The 13240-nt window shown below is 35.2% G+C and overlaps 1 protein-coding gene across 2 annotated transcripts in view; it reads left to right on the top strand.

Annotated features, from left to right (window-relative positions):
• LOC128656710 (amine sulfotransferase) overlaps positions 1 to 13240 on the top strand; it is an 86085-nt gene that overhangs the window by 24811 nt on the left and 48034 nt on the right. For both annotated transcript variants that reach the window (XM_053710813.1, XM_053710812.1), the window contains exon 5: positions 8731 to 8825. In XM_053710813.1, the coding sequence (XP_053566788.1) occupies positions 8731 to 8825 (95 nt within the window). The remainder of the gene's footprint in view (positions 1 to 8730; positions 8826 to 13240) is intronic.

The following is a 13240-nucleotide window of genomic DNA, read 5'->3' on the forward strand; positions in this document are numbered from 1 at the left end:
TGGTTTTCGGATAGTCGTCTACGCGTTTCGGCCCTCTGAATGGGGCCTTTTTCAAGACATGTGGAGGCTTAATCAATGCTGACCTTTTATATTTTTGTATTGGGCGTTTTTCACAATTGCGCCAGTTCCTACAAAGGTATGGCAATTCAGACTTTGATCAACAACATCGACCAAGAGACCTACACAGCGAATATCAATACAGTGACCAGATGATGAACCACCCTCCCCAAAGAAACTACAGGGGACCACACCAAGATTGGAGAAACAACACCATTGAGGTAACCAACAGATTTTCCCCCCTGGCAACTCCTAATATAAGAAGACCAACGGATACACCTAGAGATGATAATTATGCAGCATCCACTTCCACCACTCCTTTTTTAGAGGTGGGCCGGAACGACCCCCCAGTGTTGGAACAAAGAGGGAAAAGGAAGCAGATTGCATTGGAAGATGTGGATACCCCAGTAAAAAGAAGACACACAGGGGACGAAGGTCGGGATCTAGATATAAGAACAGACCCTATCTGGTCAAAACAACATCAGAAACACTAGAAATTGGACAAGCCACAGATGAAAAAGAGAAAAATAAGGATAGAAAAGGAGATGTCAAAGGAATCTTCAATCTGAGTAACATCAATTTGGAAAGTGAAGAAAAAGAATTGTTGGGGTTAGGTCTTTCATATGCTCCATCCAGAGGATTGGACAAGTTCCAAACATATCTAAATACGAAGGAGTTTATAAGAAAACTCACATTAAAGAGATATTTCTTAAAGTCACCAATAGAGAGAGGTGCCTTTACCCCAGGAATTACCACAACAGAGGATCAATTCCAACACTCTGATCTTAAACCGAAGTCCCATTTCTACCCCACCCACTGTAAAGGACCGGCTATCGAAGCATTCGAAACAATGGTATGCAATGACATAAAGAAATTAAAAACAAACAAGGCATATAAAAGAAATCTCAGTGCCCAACAATTCAACACCATATCTAAATTAGAAAAGAACCACGACATTGTCATTAAATCAGCCGACAAAGGTGGGGGGATCGTGATAATGAACAAGACGGACTACAAGAAAGAATCTGGAAGAATTTTAGGAGACAAAGCTACCTACGAAATTTTGAAAGCCAACCCAACTAATGAATACAAAAGAACCCTCGACGATCTACTCACTGAAGCTAACGAATTGGGTATCCTCAACAATAATGAATTTCGTTATTTAAGCGTGAAACATCCCAAGATCCCAGTACTCTATCACCTGCCTAAAATTCATAAGAACTTAGCCAACCCACCCGGACGGCCAATAATATCAGGCATAGGATCGGTGTCGAGCAATTTATCTGAATATATAGATAAAAAACTTCAACCTTACGTTAGATCACTACCATCATATCTAAGGGACTCCACCGAAGTATTGAATATACTAAAAGACATGGAATGGGATGAAAGCTATATCCTAATCACTAGTGATGTAACATCACTATACACCTCAATTCCACATGAGAAAGGATTAGAGTCTATTAGTCACTTCCTAGATAAAGATGACAGTATGCCACAACCCCAAAAGAGGTTCATACTGGACGGAATAGAATATATCCTTCAACATAATTATTTTTATTGCGATAATGTGTTCTATCGACAAGTGTGTGGGACAGCCATGGGGACCAGGTTCGCGCCTAGCTACGCCAATCTCTATATGGGAAGATGGGAAACTATTTTCTGGGATTCCTGTCCGGCGGGCGCGGACCTGGTCCTATATAAAAGGTATATAGATGACCTCCTAATCATCTGGAAGGGGAGTGAAGAAGATCTAAGACACACACTAGACGTAATGAATCTGAACCAGTCCAATTTGAGATTTACTAACACCATCAGCAAAGATCACATCACCTTTCTAGATCTGGACATAAAAGTGATAAAGGGAAGAATTGTAACATCCACCCACTTCAAGGAAGTAGATTCTAACAATTATATCCATCACACAAGCTGCCATCATAGGAAATGGATATCGAATATCCCGAAAGGACAACTGTTACGAATCCGAAAAAATTGCTCAAGTGAAGAAATGTGGACCAAGCAATCATCAATGCTAAAAACCAGATTCTTGGAAAGAGGATATGATGAATCCTTTGTAGATAAGACCATCACAGAAGTGAACAACATAAAAAGAGATTCTCTTCTCACATACAAGGTGAAACCAACTAAAGACAAGTTTGAAGGCCTGAAAATTCCTTTTATAACCCAATATGGTGAAAGAAAAAAGGTAATTGAAGACATAATCAAGAGACACTGGCATATACTCAGAAATGACGATATTATAGGCGAACATCTAACAGAACAACCCAATTTTGTCTATAGAAAGGCCAACAATCTAAAATCGATTCTGGCTCCAAGTATACCTAAAGAAAATAAAGCTAAAAATTCTTTAGACATTATGGGCAAAAAATTATGCGGTTTCTATCCATGCCACTTTTGTAAAGCATGCTCACATGGAATAAAAACCAGCACGATCAAGTCTAAAGTATCAAATGAAGTCTTTCACATAAAACAAACTATAAGATGTACTGACCATTCTGTAATATATTTGGTCGAGTGTGGGTGTGGCCTGCAGTATGTGGGCCAGACCTCTAGAAAACTGAGAGACCGAATCCGTGAACATCTGCTACAGATCAAATGGAAGAAGGTTGATCTACCACTCTATAAACACTTCAAAGAAGTACATGGTGGGAGTGATAAAAGCTTGAAATACATGGGAATATGCAAAGTGAACAAAGATTGGAGAGGAGGAGATATGGAATCAAAACTATTGAAAACAGAATCAAAATGGATTTTTAACCTAGACTGTATCCATCCAAAAGGTCTCAATGCTGACTTTGAGATCGTCCACCTCTTCTAATAAACCAATCTCTCTCATTTATTTCTTGAACCTCAGTTTAAACTTAATTTGAATTCAGCAAAAGCAATCCACATTGGGCAATCTAAAGAAATTTATAGGTCCCAGCATCCTCTTTAAGATCTAAAAGAAATCTACAGGTCTCAGTATAAAATACATCTGATTATCCAACAACAAAGAAAAGATGTCTAACATTAGATTAGGGAACATATGTCTAGATTTCGTGAACCTCATTTTAAAGTCAATTGGAGTTTATCAAAAGCAATCCATATTGAGCAATCCAAAGAAATTAATAGGTCTCAGTATCTTCTTTGAGATAAAATACACCAGATCACCTAATAACAAAGAAAAAGATATTGTCGAACTGCCAAATAACGGTAGTAAAAAATACCTAATGAAAGTATCATGCACCAATCCAGCATTGGATTAGGGAGTTTAAGTCTAGATCAAAATACATTGAAAGTTAAATACAAAGAACATCTTTAAACCCATCTAAGATTACTATATTTTTGTAATTTTTTGTAATCTTATAATTTTTATTTTAGTAATTTTTTAAAATATTCACTTCACTTATTTATTGTCTGAATTTTATATAACAACAATTTTTCTTATGTTCATTTCAATTGGTATTTAAGTTTATCATATATGAGATACTGAATAATACAACAAGAAATAGAGTTATTATTGTCATGGAAATAAATGTACATGATAAATATTGTAAGTCCTGGATATATTAGCCCGATATCAGTCAAAATTTGCCCTTTTCCAAAATGGTTTCTTTAAACCGGAAGAACCGCACATATTGATATCCGGTCTAGCCGAAAATTTGTTGTTCCTTCTTGCCCGTTCGTAAAATGGTTCCGCGAAACCGGAAGTGGTAAAAAACCGGAAGTACCTAGTACATAGACATCCGGTTGTTGAGCGGAAGTGAGATATAGTGGTAACAAACAAACTGGCAATATCGGACTCGATTTTTGGCGGGATTTTCTTGGCGCAATTTTTTTTTTGGCGCAATTGTGAAAAACGCCCAATACAAAAATATAAAAGGTCAGCATTGATTAAGCCTCCACATGTCTTGAAAAAGGCCCCATTCAGAGGGCCGAAACGCGTAGACGACTATCCGAAAACCAAGATTGAGAGGCTAATCATATCCAGGACCGGGCTTTGAATGGTAAGACTATTTTCAATAGTCCATACCCTAAAAGCACATTTGTTTAGTGCACTTTTTTCTTTTTTCTTTTAGGTTTTTATATATACCTCTATCTAAGGATTAGGACTTTGGACTTCAATATACTCAAGGACTTTACTCAAATTAGACTTTTAAGGAAGGAATTACTACTTACATTTCATCAGGATTTGATAGATTTTGGACATTTTTTCATCTGTCTTTTATATATTTTTTATATTATTATTCTTCTTTCATTCAATCGTTTATTATGATGACATAAATGTTATAATTGTTTATTATTTGATTGTTTTATAAATTGTCACACGATATGATTTTATAACCAGATATATATCAATTATTGGAAAGTTTTATTATTAGAACGGACCGGTGTGTCCCAAAGCTAATTTAATTATAGCTGGTACCAGCTTAGTTGAGCTTTAGGTTTACAAATGGTTAAACCCACTTAATTTTGATTGTATTGCATTAACTCACTCATTTTTGATTGTATTATATTATTGCACATTATACACAGGAGTATTATATATCACAAAGATTTGATTTGTTTTTATATATATATATATATATATTTTTTATCACTATCTATTCAAATTTGATAAAGGAAATTTATTTTTAGACTCATAACATGGGTCTTTCACTAAGAAACTAATCCTTTATTGGATTTTTTCACAATTATATTTCCTTTCATTTTTCTATATTTGAATTCATTTTTATTTTTATGGTTATATTGACACATACGTTTCACGATCTCATTTTTAAACATATGAGCTGTACCAATTCATTTTTGGATTATATCCATGCAGTAGGAATCAAAGGGATATTATCCCTAGAATTTGTACTCTAGTGAGTTCATCAGTTCGGTCTAATATTCTGATCTCATTATTTGTTAATTTTTGTCAATTTTTGTCAATTTTTGTCAATTTTTGTTATTTTTTATCTACGCAGATTTTATTAAATACTTGTACAAATATTCGATTTTAATATTTTGACTCCTGTGGTATATCTTAGCCAGTGGCGCTCCTATATATCCTATTTTCTGAGGGTGACAATCACCATGTCGTGGTCAGACCAGGGGCAGACTACAATCCTAGTGATTGTTGCCTTGTCAAGAGTCCATGGGTCACTGAATATGGTGTCTATACGAGAATAAGAGTGATGTGCAATAGAGTAGAATGTATAGTCCTGTTCAGTCATATGTAGGCATCGCCATATATCGAAAAGGTTATACCTTATTATTATGTCTCTGAATCTTTTTGACTGATTTACTTTTTTAATCCCCCCATAGATCACATATTTTTATGAGTTGTGTGTCAAGATGCAAAACAAGTGACAAATACTGCTGTATACTTTGTGACCCCCGTCACTCACCCGTTTCCAATGTTACAATCATGCCAAGTGACCCCTTGAAGTATATTCCATGTGTGAAATGCAGACCTGCTATGAACACTTATGTAACATTCTAAGGCAGAGCACTGCATTGAGTAGATACTACTACGGAACGTGATATACTCACCAGGCTTTGCACTGGCTCCTTATGACACAGCACAGGCCTCACTCTACATGACAGCCACAAAACCCCATTGACAGATACCCCACATGCCGCTCGCACAGCTGCTCTGCACTACACAGGATCCCCTAATCTGTGTTTGATTACAAATGGCTGGCAGTAATCAGAACTCAACTTCTTTACCTAACTAGTAACTGTTCTGTTTTGTGTGACACTTCAGAAAGCAATGTTTATATATAACGTACCTGAAAAATATTATTCTAACTGAAAACCTATAGTTTTATATTTTTGTCATCTGTAATAAACAATATTGTAACAGTGAGACGTGCATAGTGATATATTAATAGTCAGTGCTGTCAGTTCCCATTCTGGGACACTGCATTGTCCCGAAATGAAGGTGTCCGGGACCCGGGACAGACCTGCAAAATGCTGGATTGTCCCATGGCAATCCAGAACACGTGGTCACCCTAAGACCCGCCCAAAGCCGCACTGGAAAATAAAACCAGCCCTAGAAATTTCAAGGATAACTTGTATGTTCATCTCGTTTTTTATATACAGTTCAGCATATGTCCATGGCCAAGTAAAGTCCAATTAAACATACTCAAAATCTAAAATATGGTTAAAGAGCCATAATACCCAAATGTTTAAACACTTGAAAGTGATGCAGCATAGCTGTAAAAAGCTGACTAGAAAATATCTCCTGAACATCTCTATGTAAAAAAGAATGATATTTTACCTCAAAAGTTTCTCAGTAGCCAACTCCCATTGTAAAGGATTTCTAAGCAGCATTTTAGTGTGTCTGTCCTGGGACAGCTTAGGGGATGAGCATCGTGCACTCTCATATTATTTCCCTATTCAGCTTACTATGAAATCTCATGAGAGTTAAGTCAAATCTCATGAGTTCATGAGCTCAGCACTGCTGATGCTGATTGGTTGCTGTTCATTTCTTCATTTTTTTTTTTTTTACCTGCAGCTGGGAGCAGCTGAGTATAACTTTTTACACAGAACTTACTCTGCTGAGCTGAGGAGATTGTGAGGTAAAATATCTTCCTTTTTTACATAGAGATGCTCAGGTGATATTTTCCTGTCAGCTTTTTACAGTTATACTGCATCAGTTTCAAGTGATTTAGCATATGAGTATTAAGTCCCTATAAGGTATAAATATAACAAATATATATCATTATATAAAATGTATATAGTAGGAATTTACATATCTTTAGACATTTCAAATCAAATTAGAACATAGCAAAGAAACAATTTTATTAAAATCAAATCAAAATAAGCACAAATAAAATAAAATTAAAGGGACAGTCTATTTAAAATTAAACTTTCATGATTCAGAAAGAGCATGCAATTTTGAAACAATCTTCCAATTTACTTTTATCATCATATTTGATTTGTACTCTTACTATTCTTAGTTATAATCTAAACCTAAGTAGACTCCTAGGTAGACAGAGCTAGTTCATGTGTGCCATATAGATAGCATTGTGCTTACTCCTGTAGAGTTACCTAGGAGTTAGCACTGATTGGCTAAAATTCAAGTCTGACAAAAGAACTGAAATAAGGCGGCAGTCTGCAGAGGCTTAGATACAAGGTAATCACAGAGGTTAAAAGTATATTAATATAACTGTGTTGGTTATGCAAAACTGTGGAACACGTAATTAAAGGGACACTGTACCCAAAAATTTAATTTTGTGATTCAGATTGAGCATGAAATTTTATGCAAATTTCGAATTTACTCCTATTATCAAATTTTCTTCATTCTCTTGGTATCTTTATTTGAAATGCAAGAATGTAAGTTTAGATGCCAGCCCATTTTTGGTGAACAACCTGGGTTGTCCTTGTTATTGGTGGATAAATTCATCCACCAATAAAAAAGTGCTGTCCAGAGTACTGAAACCAAAAAAAAGCTTAGATGCCTTCTTTTTCAAATAATGATAGCAAGAGAACGAAGAAAAGTTGATAATAGGAGTAAATTAGAAAGTTGCTTAAAATTGCATGCTCTTTCTGAATTACAAATGAACAAATTTGGGTTCAGTGTCCCTTTAAGGGATTATCTTTCTTTTTAAACAATACAAATTCTGGGATCGATTGTCCCTTTAAGCACACATATATCTTATATAGGAAGGTGTCAAAAATAACTAAATAAAAAGGAATTGCCCACATAATAAACAAAAATAGTTCATTTAATAAATACATCTAAGCTATACGCAACTAGTTTTCAAACCTAAGACACATAGGTCAAAGGTAGTCCAAATTCCACTAGGCTACCCATTTAACCAATATATTATTGGTTAGTATTCTTATATCAGTACAAAAAAAATTGATAAAACCCCTAACTATGTAGAATATAATCAATTATATTTTAGAACTAATCAATTGATGATATTACTATTAATTGTAAGCAATAAATGATTATATATATATATACAGTATATATATATATATATATATATATCAATACAAAAAATATATTTCTAAATATAAAGGGATTATCTATAAAGGGGTTATCTATCTTTTTAAACAATAACAATTCTGGATTAGACTGTCCCTTTAAGGTTAAGCTATATATGTCTGTAAATGTATTGCATATGTGCTACTGTATTTAGGTGAGTACAATCCACTCACTCACTTTTATGAAATATCTTATATAAAGCATTTTATAAATTAATAACTACAAGGGCCAGATATTTTAGTTACTCTGTCAAAAATTCTACAGGGCCATATTTTTTTGCACACTCCTCAAAAAGAGGAAACACACATTGCTTTATGGATGCTAATACATTATACATATTTTCTTTAATATTTAAACAACTAATATACTTTTTTTTTTAAATCTTATTATTTTCAGGCTATTATATCTATCATTTATATGGGGTTTAATGTTCCGTTAAGAGTAGATGTTCTGTATATTGATTTATTTCAGATTTTAGCTAATAATAAATAATATAAAAAACATTGATAATATTTAGTAATATATACCCTGTTTTGTTTTTAGTGGAAAGCTATAAAATGACACAGTCACTATAAATAACACAATTTCATGCATACGTGTATGGGTTCTATTTCTTTTTATTTTAAATTTGAATGATTTCAAAAGAAAAAAAATATTTTTTGATATTCATCTAACATTTTTATTTACAGTATTTTCAGGTTCTTGGTTTGACCATATAAAAGGCTGGTACACCCACAGTGAAGATTATAATATTCTATTTTTGACGTATGAAGACATGAAAATGGTAAGCAAATTAATATATATAGAGCACTCATACATAAATCTCTCGCCTTAAAGGGACATTATACACTAGATTTTTCTTTGCATAAATGGTTTGTAGATGATCCATTTATATAGCCTATGCAGCTTTTTTTAATGTATAGTTTTGCTTATTTTTAAATAACATTGAGATGATTTTCCGACTCCTAACCCAAAGTTTTAGGAGAATACTGATGTATACCTACTCCATTCCATCTTGGTCCTGTTTGTGTAAAGAGTCTTTTCATATGCAGGGGAGGGGAGGAGGGTCTCCTTTTTTACTATAAAACCAGTTGCAGTGGGTGTTCCAGCTACCTTTTCAACAGTGATAAACTGGGAGCTTCTAAGTAAATGGTTTTATACTGGATCTTTAGATCAGTATCTGTGCATATTATTCTTTATAGTAGTGTCTATTACATGCAGTTACATGAGAATGGGTGTATACTGTCCCTTTAAGAAAACTAGTGGTATTTGCAGCGCCTGTTTTTTCCCTCACTGTATACCAATAAACCTCTACTGGGTCGGCCCGTCAATGTATCTATTGCTCAAAACACTTAGCCCACATACAGTTAATGGTTTACGGTTTGAATTTAGGTATTTTCATCCCTGTTAAGAGATTGTCCAATCTATGTCTCCCCCCCCCCCCCCCCGTGTCGTCTAATCACACAGTGTAAACAAAAATGTTGCATTCAATATACAAGAAGATAGCGATTGCACTCACATGTGACGGTAGACGTATCTGTGCCGGTCTTTGGGGAAAGGTTCATAGTTACCCAGTTCAAGGTATCTCCACTATGAGCTGTAAACTCTCAGAATGAGTTTTCCCTCTTTCAGCATGCCGTCTGTAGTACACGTCCGTTGTGTTTGTCTTCCGTGCTGCTGCTGATCCTCTAATGGTGTGAGGCATGTAATGTGTGACTTGTGGGGGGGGAGGGGCTTGTCATCCGCTGTATCCTGGAGATGCTGTTACTGATACCAGTACTCCGGAGCCAAATGCTGGGGCTGTTGCGCTGCCTGGGCTCAAATAATGCGTGCTCTCTGTGTATCCAATGATATAATCAAATAACCAACATGAAGAGAGCACCGGATTGGGAAAACAGAAACTCTTTATTCCTTTAAAAGACACATGGAAAACAGGTTACAGCTGATAACCTTGGAGCAAAAAATGGTAGGCGTGGGTATCCACATACCCTATGGCTGACGCGTTCAGCTTCTGCCGTAATCGTAGCTACTGGGTACCTGTGCTTTCACCTTTTAAATACTAAAACACTTTCTCATTGGTTAAAACAAAAACATTTTTTGCTCCAAGGTTATAAGCTGTAACCTGTTTTCCATGTGTGTTTTAAAGGAATAAAGAGTTTCTGTTTTCCCAATCCAGTGCTCTCTTCATGTTGGTTATTTGTCCCTTTAGGAGGTATACAGGATTAAAGCAATACAAATGGCCCAATTGTCTAAAGGTCTCTGGGCATGCGAGATGCTCTAAGAATGTTCACCATTACTAAGAAGCTTCCAGTAGAATTCTGTACAGGCAGTTTTTACCTTGAGAATAGTGTGTCTCATAAAGGGGTGTTCTCTGCATTTAAGTACGTGAAGGGGATACATAAATAGGGCTTATTTAAATAAAAAGGGGTAGTTAAAAATGTTATTGTTAAATCGCATTAAAAATCATGACAAAATTGTTCTGTATAATTCATAAATAGAACTCCTACTCAAATTACACACTGAATTCCTACTGAAATTGGCATAGCTGAAAGTTCTCTTCCAGGTCTGCTGTATTCTCTAAAAATGTTCCCACTGCAGTTCTCACTGTTTTATCTCACAAACAGAAAGGTGTCAAAATTGTGTCTAAATATCCAAAACATATTACACTTATAGAAAAACATAGACATATGTACAAGAAAATAGTGTTGATTTTAAGATAATATAGTCTCAAAAAAATACAAGGTAATCTGCTTTGTATTAGCTGCAATATTTAATTTTTAAAGTGCACCACTGCTAACTTTAGTCTCCCCAGCAATGTTTCCCATTCTAGAGAATGTAATTACTTTCTATGAAAGACATCTCACAGCTCGTGGTGACAGACCCTTTTTTAGACATTTTTTTCATCTATTTATTTTGTAGAACATTCATGTATCTTTAAACCTTTCATTTATAAAAGTCAGAAATAAGACCTCATTATTAATAAGAGTATGGTACTCTACTAACAGTAGTAAAATAGTAATATTAACTATTAAAATAAAATGCTTAAAGATGTTAACATAAAGAAATATTTGCAACTGTAGTTTTTTCATTTTCTCACAGCAGAATAACTGTTGGGTACTTAGCTTCATGCTTAGTTGGAGCAATTAAAAACTACCAAAAGTCATATGGCTCCTCCTCTTCTAATACATTTATGACTGCTTTGGTTCCAGTTTTCATTTTAATTATGTGGAACATGATAGTGTTGCTGCATATATATGTATACTGTATATATATATACACACACACTATAAAATGTTTACTTGACACATTTTCAGGAATTTGTTGCTACACATTTGTTTACATACGCCTAGATTTAGAGTTCTGCGTTAGCTGTCAAAACCAGCGTTAGAGGCTCCTAACGCTGGTTTTGGCCGCCCGCTGGTATTTAGAGTCAGTCAGGAAAGGGTCTAACGCTCACTTTGCAGTCGCGACTTTTCCATACCGCAGATCCCCCTACGCCATTTGCGTATCCTATCTTTTCAATGGGATCTTTCTAACGCCGGTATTTAGAGTCTTGGCTGAAGTGAGCATTCGAAATCTAACGACAAAACTCCAGCCGCAGAAAAAAGCCAGGAGTTAAGAGCTTTCTGGGCTAACGCCGGTTCATAAAGCTCTTAACTACTGTGCTCTAAAGTACACTAACACCCATAAACTACCTATGTACCCCTAAACCGAGGCCCCCCCACATCGCTGCCACTCTATTAAATTTTTTTAACCCCTAATCTGCCGACCGCACACCGCCGCCACCTACATTATCCCTATGTACCCCTAATCTGCTGCCCCCAACGTTGCCTCCACCTACCTACAATTATTAACCCCTAATCTGCCGACCGGACCTCACCGCTACTCTAATAAATGTATTAACCCCTAAAGCTCAGTCTAACCCTAACCCTAACACCCCCCTAAGTTAAATATAATTTAAATCTAACTAAATAAATTAACTCTTATTAAATAAATTATTCCTTTTTAAAGCTAAATACTTACCTGTAAAATAAATCCTAATATAGCTACAATATAAATTATAATTATATTGTAGCTATTTTAGGATTTATATTTATTTTACAGGCAACTTTGTATTTATTTTAACCAGGTACAATAGCTATTAAATAGTTAATAACTATTTAATAGTTACCTAGTTAAAATAATTACAAAATTACCTGTAAAATAAATCCTAACCTAAGTTACAATTAAACCTAACACTACACTATCAATAAATTAATTAAATAAAATACCTACAATTATCTACAATTAAACTTAACACTGCACTATTTTACAGGCAACTTTGTATTTATTTTAACCAGGTACAATAGCTATTAAATAGTTAATAACTATTTAATAGTTACCTAGTTAAAATAATTACAAAATTACCTGTAAAATAAATCCTAACCTAAGTTACAATTAAACCTAACACTACACTATCAATAAATTAATTAAATACAATACCTACAAATAAATACAATTAAATAAACTAACTAAGTTACAAAAAATAAAAAAATATTTACAAACATTAGAAAAATATTACAACAATTTTAAGCTAATTACACCTACTCTAAGCCCCCTAATAAAATAACAAAGCCCCCCAAAATAAAAAAATGCCCTACCCTATTCTAAAATTAAAATAGAAAAGCTCTTTTACCTTACCAGCCCTTAAAAGGGCCAACATTACAACCCACCACCCACATACCCCTAATCTAACCCAAACCCCCTTAAATAAACCTAACACTAAGCCCCTGAAGATCTTCCTACCTTATCTTCACCACGCCGGGTATCACCGATCGGTCCAGGCTCCGATGTCTTGATCCAAGCCCAAGCGGGGGCTGAAGACGTCCATCCTCCAGCTGAAGTCTTGATCCAAGCCCAAGCGGGGGCTGAAGACGTCCATCCTCCGGCTGAAGTCTTGATCCAAGCGGCGGCTGAAGAAGTCCATCTTCGGGCAGAAGTCTTCATCCTATCCGGGCAGAAGAGGAGATTGGATCAGCCAATCGAATTGAACTTGAATCTAATTGGCTGATTCCATCAGCCAATCAGATTTTCCTACCTTAATTCCAATTGGCTGATAGAATCCTATCAGCCAATCGGAATTCGAGGGACGCCATCTTGGATGACGTCCCTTAAAGGAACCTTCATTCTGTTTTAGGACATCGGAAGAAGAGGATGGAT

The sequence above is a fragment of the Bombina bombina genome, chromosome 4 (genome assembly GCF_027579735.1).
Source record: "Bombina bombina isolate aBomBom1 chromosome 4, aBomBom1.pri, whole genome shotgun sequence".
Lineage (NCBI taxonomy): Eukaryota > Metazoa > Chordata > Amphibia > Anura > Bombinatoridae > Bombina > Bombina bombina.